The following is a 7,431-nucleotide window of genomic DNA, read 5'->3' on the forward strand; positions in this document are numbered from 1 at the left end:
TCAGTAAAATCTTTGAAATTGTTGCATGTTGCGTTTATATTTTTTGTTCAGTATACATCATGTAGACGACACTGAAGTGGCCTAGTTACAGTTTTTAAATCGGTTTGAAATCATGTACATATCTACCTCAAATACCTTGTAACTCTGCATAATGATCTGGTACTCCCTGTATATAGCTCCACATTGATCTGGTACAGGTACTCCCTGTATATAGCTCCACATTGATCTGGTACAGCTACTCCCTGTATATAGCTCCACATTGATCTGGTACTGGTACTCCCTGTATATAGCTCCACATTGATCTGGTACTGGTACTCCCTGTATATAGCTCCATTCTTGTGTATTTTATTCCTCTTGTGTTACTATTTTATTTGTATTATTACTTTTAAATTGCATTATTGGGAAGGGCCCATAAGCAAGCATTTCATGGTAAAGTCTACACCAATTGTATTCAGGGCATGTGACAAATAAAATTTGATTTGACGACAGGATTTGACGGAAAGTTTCTATATGGTAATTCAGGTTTGAAGAAGCATGCTGCACTTCATCTGTATGTTATCTGCCATTTTGTAAGACGTGACGTTTGCATCTTTGCAGCTTCCTGACTCTTTGCCTAACGGGTTGAATTACCCACAGGCAGGCGGCCACCACCCCCACCCCCACCAATCACAGACCATGATCGTGACGTCCACGTCGGCCACACCCCCACACCGCTCAGTGCGGGACCAGCAGTATGAGGGTGCCATAAACAAGATCTCCATCCAGCAGTACCAGTCTCCTCTGCCCATGGCCACCACCACACGGCCCCAGAGTGCACGCTGCCTCATCCAGACCAAAGGCCAGAAGAGCATGGACGACTTCCAGGAGCAGGTTGGCCATTACTCTTTCTCTCTCTGTCTCTTTGATTGTCTTGGTGTTTCTCTCTCTCTCTCTCTCTCTCTCTCTCTCTCTCTGTCTCTTTGATTGTCTCAGTGTTTCTCTCGCTTTCTTTCTCTGTGTTTGTCTGTCTGTGTTTCTCTCGCGCACCCCCTCCATTTCAATCATCTTTTCACTCTCTTTCTCCCGCTCTCTCCCTTTCTCTCAATCTGTCACCAACAGATCTCTGAGAGGCCTATATTATGGCTAGTGGTATATAGAGAGGAGAGATGTTGCACCATGTAATTGCACAGTTATACAATACCTAATGTCTATTTTTGGCATGATGTTGTTTTTGTGTCGTTTGGCAGTTCTGTGTGCGGATAGAGAAGAATCCAGGTTTAGGGTTCAGCATCTCAGGGGGAATCAGTGGCCAAGGGAACCCCTTCAAGCCTTCTGACATGGTAAGATTAAAGCAACTAAATGTTCTCTGTGTGCATCTGATACTATGCAGTCTGTGCCATAGGAACATGTTCCATTTTTCTCTTATTCCTTAAGGTGTTTCAATAACCACTGCACATCACTGTATGTTTCACTTCAGAGTTTCCATGGTAACAGGTGCTGCTGCATTGCTGTATGGGTTGCTGCAGTTGACTTGGTTAACTCTGAACCGTTTTATTATACGCCAAGAATCAAGAAAAGCCAACACTTTTGCGGCAATGATTTGTAATGTAGTCAGTCATAAGGTTGGCGAATGTGAAATAGTTCAATAATGTCTTGTTGCCATGTAACAGCAAAGAAAAGAGCCAGTGAGAATTTATTTTATAGATTTCCATTTAGAATTGTTCTAAATCAGTTATGTTGTTGCCACTGGCAATATTTTCTCTTATTATTTGTTTTAAAATATCAAAGCCTAGTTTCTTCTCATTGACATTAGATTTGTATGGGGAAGGTCTTGTAAGCCATAGGAATAGAATTCAGATTCAAAGTTGTAATAATTGTTATAGCCGTTGAATGTGTTGTATATTTTGTATGCATATCATCTACCATCTTAACACCCCACTGAAAGGTGGTGCATGCTGATTGCTGAGGATATCTTCTGAGGGCCTGCTTTCCTGTGATGCCTCAAGGAGTACCTGCTGTAATAATACCTGAGTCATTAGATGATAGTAACGTAATTCGGGTTCAAGTGAGGTTTAACTGTTTAACTGTGTTGATTGAGGCTCATCATATAGTATTATATAGTTTAAACGCATGCAAAGATTGGTATACTTATAATCTCTGCCTTGACTAGCCATTTTTTGGAAACATGCAATGGCAAAAACATCCCCCAGTGTCCATATTTTTGGAAATATATATATTTTTAAAGTAACTCTTTTTGTACTGTTAAAATGTTTTCATTAAAGGTAGATGTAAATGCATGTAAGTACACCTAGTTCTTGAATTTAACCAACAGCACACATAGACTTCCATTTTTTTTTTTATCTTGTGAAAAATCCTTACGATAGTTGTCTGCTTTTTACAGATAAACATATCAAGTTAATGTTGGCAACAACATGTCAATCAAAATCACGCACAGATCTTGAGTTAGAGGAAAATACAAACAAAAGCAACAAACAACCAGTTTGAAAGGCACAGATTCTAAACCATCTTCACCATGTGGTTCCTAATCTCATATCACTTTTGACTTATAGGGTATCTTTGTTACTAGGGTACAGCCTGATGGACCGGCCTCCAACCTGCTACAGCCTGGGGACAAAATACTGAAGGTAACCGTGTTCTTCATCACCGCATCGATCATCGTTGTCCTCTGAGTCTGTGAGAGCGCATCCTCCCTCCTCCACATTGCCTGTAGAGGCTTTGCATGTGGCATTTTGTGCTGGACGTACGTGTGTCTACCAAGTGAGCATGGTCCTCTGTTTTGACCTCTGTCAAACCTCCAACATGCTTTACTTGTCCCTAAGTCAGACAAAAGGAATAGTGGTTATTGTTTCCTAATAAAGGCCCAGTGGATCACATACAAGTAACTTTACTGATATGATAAGATTCCTAATGTGATGTTTTAGATGCCTGAAAACGAAGTAGTAACCAGCAATGTAATGTGCTGGATGAATTGGTTTGTATCTGAAATACTAGTGAAGGTCAAAGTACAACCTGGACCGTATCTACAAAGCGTCTAAGAGTAGAAAATTGGTTGTGCTGAGAATAGAGACATTTTACTCCTACTCTTATGAGTAAAAATAAAAGCTATGCATGAAGCGTCTTTCATAAGAGTCCCACTTAGTCGCCAGATATTTAGGAGACCTCATGAGCTGTCCTAACAAGTGAAGGCTAACCAGCAGATGTCTTGATAATGGAAAAGTGCAGCACGGCAGCGAGTCAGTAGTTACTAGCTCTGACTTTGCTAATGGCTACTTTATTGAGGAAAAATGTACTTACTATGACTGTGATATGTGGTTTTCCCACCGAGCTATCTTCAGATGACAGCTATCTTCAGTATGTTGCTCTGGATAAGATGCTAAATGACTAAAATCCTAAATGTTCCTGTGCCACATGTAATTGCTTTGGAGTGGTTAAAAGAAGAAATATCAAAACATATCTGATCAATCCATTAGTAATCTAGACCTAGACTACATGCATCAGTTCCCCCTTGTGCTTTTCACAATGATTTCACATGATATTCAAACATTTACAGTATAACCACTAGACTAATAAATAAACATTTTTTTTCCTTTCGATTATTTAATTAACCTACATAATGTTATTTCAAGTTATCCCTTTGGAGCACAATATCACATTGGTAAAAAGATTCCTAAATTGACCATGCCTATCGTTTGGGCAATTGAAGGCAACTAGGGCCTATGTTAGCTTTGATTGTGTTTGATGAAAATGATAGAACCTGACTTGATGCCTGCTGTGCCAAAGCGATATAGAGTTGTTTAACGGGAGTGACGAGTGTGTTGATATAACGGTAGTATTATAGAAATTACACTTTTAACAATTATCATAATTGGTTAAAAAAAGGTTATGCAGGCCAACATATTAGGCAATAATTAAGAATAGGCAAAGTGATCGTGTCAGGTGAAAATTATTTCAAACGTTTACCATTTCATGTAGCCTACAGTCACATTCAACATTATTAGAAGTGTGATATAGTTCACAACTGGCGATGCTTCATCGCGATTGGTTATTCCCAATCATTTGCAACAATATCAATGAGCGTCATCACTATATTTCCTTTGCGGCACCTCAAACTCTCATGATTACCAGCTGAGTGAAACATTGTAAATTGATTAAATTACTCCTGGCTCAGAGTTTGTCTGAGCAGCGTCTTAACATCATTCTAAAACCTATTCTGAGCTGGGTTTTTTGTTGTTGTCTTAAACCAATTTTTAATAGGATTCCTAGTATATTTTCTGAGATGCTTTGTGGATACGGCACCTGATCTCAACTTTTTTGATAACCTTGAAAGCCCTGCAGCCATTTTTTCTCAACTATTTTCTATATCTTTCAACTTTGCACTGTGCAGCAAAGATTGTATTGGGTCTTCTCTTCTACTTCAGTATCATCAGATCCCTGAGTCAGATCCCTGAGTAAACCTTTTAGGAAGAGCAAAAGAGCTCTTCCACCCCATGTGATAAGACACAAATTACACACTGATGTGGTGTTGTATTTAGCTTAGGTAGAGGGCTGTTATTTTAAAGGGAACTCACCATCACACATACAGTACATAGGATTGACGCTGTCAAAGTAAGTGTTTACCATAGTGCAGAGAGGGAACTGTACCCCTTGTAGATTGTCAGATTCCTGGTCCATGTGAAGCTACTGTCGAGGCTAGTCAAACGCCTGACAGTGAAGCCTACATGAACAAGCCAGGCTCTCTGTGCCAATACAGTTTAATGGGATTGGAATAGTCCCTACAGTTATTGGCATGTCTCTTGTATCTGTGTGGCTTTAAATGTGTGCTAGTAGAAGCCCTCGCCCCTCGCCCACCCGTAGCCTGCAGAAGCAGGAACCTCTCTTCTCTCTCCACAGATGCAAGTGTTAGCTGAAGGACATACCTCTAAAGATCCACTTCTCTCCTCCTTCTCTCCTTTACAGCATGACCTCCTCCTCTTCCTGTGTGCATCTCTCTGCTTTGTCTCTCCTCTTTTCCTTGACAGTGTTGTTTGTTTATCTCCTCTGAGCTAGGGCTGTTCCCAGTCCTCTCCGTGCCGCCCTGCCCCGCCCCGCCCTGCCACGTCTCACTCACGTCACTCTGTTCACCCTCTGCTTAATTTTTGCATTGCAGGCCAATGGACATAGTTTTTTACACATGGAACATGAAACTGCTGTGTCTCTTCTGAAGAATTTCCAGAAAACTGTGGACTTAGTAATCTTGAGGGAGAGCACAATTTAAATATTTTTTATAACACCATTGCTTCTCTCCCAAACGGGTTGTGGAAATGTATACAACCGGTTTTTATCTAGGAACAGTGACATTTGCCGATTGCTGGACCAATGGCAAATACTAGTGCCAAATGTACTATAGGATACATATCTTATAACCTATCTATGAATTTTATGTAAACAGGAATTGTATCTCTTGAGTTGATGTGAAGGAAAGTCATTTTTGTCATTCAGCCTGAGGCAATTTTCTTAGTTTTTATTTGGACATTTTTGTGTATTTATATTGCCTTTTATTTTGTACCTTTTTCATTGTAGCTTCTCATTTTACTCTCAGAGCATGAAAACACACTAGCTCTTTAGGAATCTAATCACCATAAACACTGCCTCAACTTTGTATATGCCGTGGGTAAATATTTTCATTTACAATAAAGACATGAACAGTAGCGAGAGGAATGGTACAGAAAATACATGTTTACAATGTTCTTAAATTGTTTAAATGAAATGAAAAAAAAAAAAATATCTACCTTAATACAGGGCCAATTTATCAACAGTTGTTTTTTTTATTATTAGAGGTTTTCCCACCGGTTTATTTCATTAATGTATTAACACTATATTGATTGTTATACCCAACCAGTCACTACATTCTATTAGGTAGATTTTTGGTAGTTGGTCAATAATGTATATGTTTGCACAAATTAGCTACATTTTAAAAGTAGAAGCAATATTCAATCCCACATCTGAGAGTATTTTAGATTACAAGACTACCCTAGAGGACCATCTGCTGGCTACATTATGTGTTTACACGTATGTACTGCAATTGCGCCAAGGAGTATGTAATGTCACATACCCCCATATTCAACTCCTAAAGAATTTTCATTCCGAAAAGTTGTAACATTGTTTCTCATCTGTTTCTGTTTTTTTTTTAAAAGTTATTTCCCACTGATTTGAAGTAATTTTGCTGAGCTTTTCAGCACCACTCTGTAGAACACAAATTACTTTCGATGTCTTCATTTTAAGCTCAGTTTATTATGATAATGCACTATTGGAAAAGTATTCATGAGAGAATTATGTATAATTTTTTTTTAACAATGCTACTGACCAGAATAGGCATTTCACTTTGTTCCATTTCTGGATGGATGTTCATTTTAAGTTCTGATGGTACAGCATGCTTTCATGGTTATAATGGCCTTTGGATATGTTTTTTGGATACATTCTCTGTGTTTTCAAATTTTGGGATCTCTCTCATAAAGAAGTTTCTCTCATTGCAAACCGGTGAGGTTTACAAAGAGACATTATTATATTGTGACATTTGGTGCCATTTTATTACAATCAAGAACATATACCTTATGAGCCCTAACAATGTTTCATTACTATTTTTTGTCAAATGTAGCATCAATTGTGACATTCTTGAGCAAAACCAAGCACCGATAACCCTATGGAGGGACCCTGGTAGAATTTGTGCCAAGCTAAGCTGGTACGTTGTACTTTAATATCCAGTAAATTACGAGATAAAATATTCAAGATATTGTGAGAAAGTTTGATAATATAATTATTTTTACTAAATGTTTTCAGGTTATTATTCAGAATATATTGATATACCTTAGCTTTGCTCAAATTGCGAGATTTTATAAGGACAATGAAAAAGTATGGGTGAAGTACTTATGACTTGGAGAATAAAAGCTGTACTATCAAATGTATAAAACCATATTTCTACAGTAATTGTGAATTTGTGTTATACAAATATATTATATATATGAATAAAAAAATAGTCATTTTTGTATATGTTTAAAATACAATTAAATATAAAGTGAATATATGGTACTATTCTGTCTAATTGCGGTGTTGATGTAAATAATGGTGACTGAAAACAAATTGAGATAATGTATTCATATAGATTGTGAATGTACTCCAAGCTTTTGCAGTATGAAGAGTAACTGGACTTGAATGCTGCTTCATTTTTGTGCAAAAAGTAATTTTAACTATTGAAAGAGAATAATTCTGTTTAGTTGGACAGATTTAGTGACAGTTTATTATACTATTTATTTGCACATGCAAGTTCAATCCTTCCATGCTTTTTATGTATTAACACAAAGATTGGTGAAGTGTGTGTGTGTGTGTGTGTTATATATATATATATATAGCACCAGTCAAAAGTTTGGACACACCTACTCATTCGTGGGTTTTTCT

The 7,431-nt window shown here is 37.8% G+C and overlaps 1 protein-coding gene across 11 annotated transcripts in view; it reads left to right on the forward strand.

Moving 5' to 3' along the window:
- Window positions 1–7,431, forward strand: part of LOC106584340 (leucine-rich repeat-containing protein 7) — a 116,698-nt gene extending 109,267 nt beyond the window's left edge. For 4 of the 11 annotated variants that reach the window (XM_045706221.1, XM_045706227.1, XM_045706228.1 and 1 more), the window contains 4 exons: window positions 637–870; window positions 1,227–1,319; window positions 2,550–2,624; window positions 5,147–7,430. In XM_045706221.1, coding sequence (XP_045562177.1) covers window positions 637–870; window positions 1,227–1,319; window positions 2,550–2,624; window positions 5,147–5,254 — 510 coding nt within the window. In that variant the 3' untranslated portion in view covers window positions 5,255–7,430. Of the gene's footprint in view, window positions 1–597; window positions 871–1,226; window positions 1,320–2,549 lie in introns of all 11 variants that reach the window. The other 7 variants (XM_045706219.1, XM_045706223.1, XM_045706220.1 and 4 more) reach the window with 5 other exon arrangements.

The sequence above is a fragment of the Salmo salar genome, chromosome ssa23 (genome assembly GCF_905237065.1).
Source record: "Salmo salar chromosome ssa23, Ssal_v3.1, whole genome shotgun sequence".
NCBI lineage: Eukaryota > Metazoa > Chordata > Actinopteri > Salmoniformes > Salmonidae > Salmo > Salmo salar.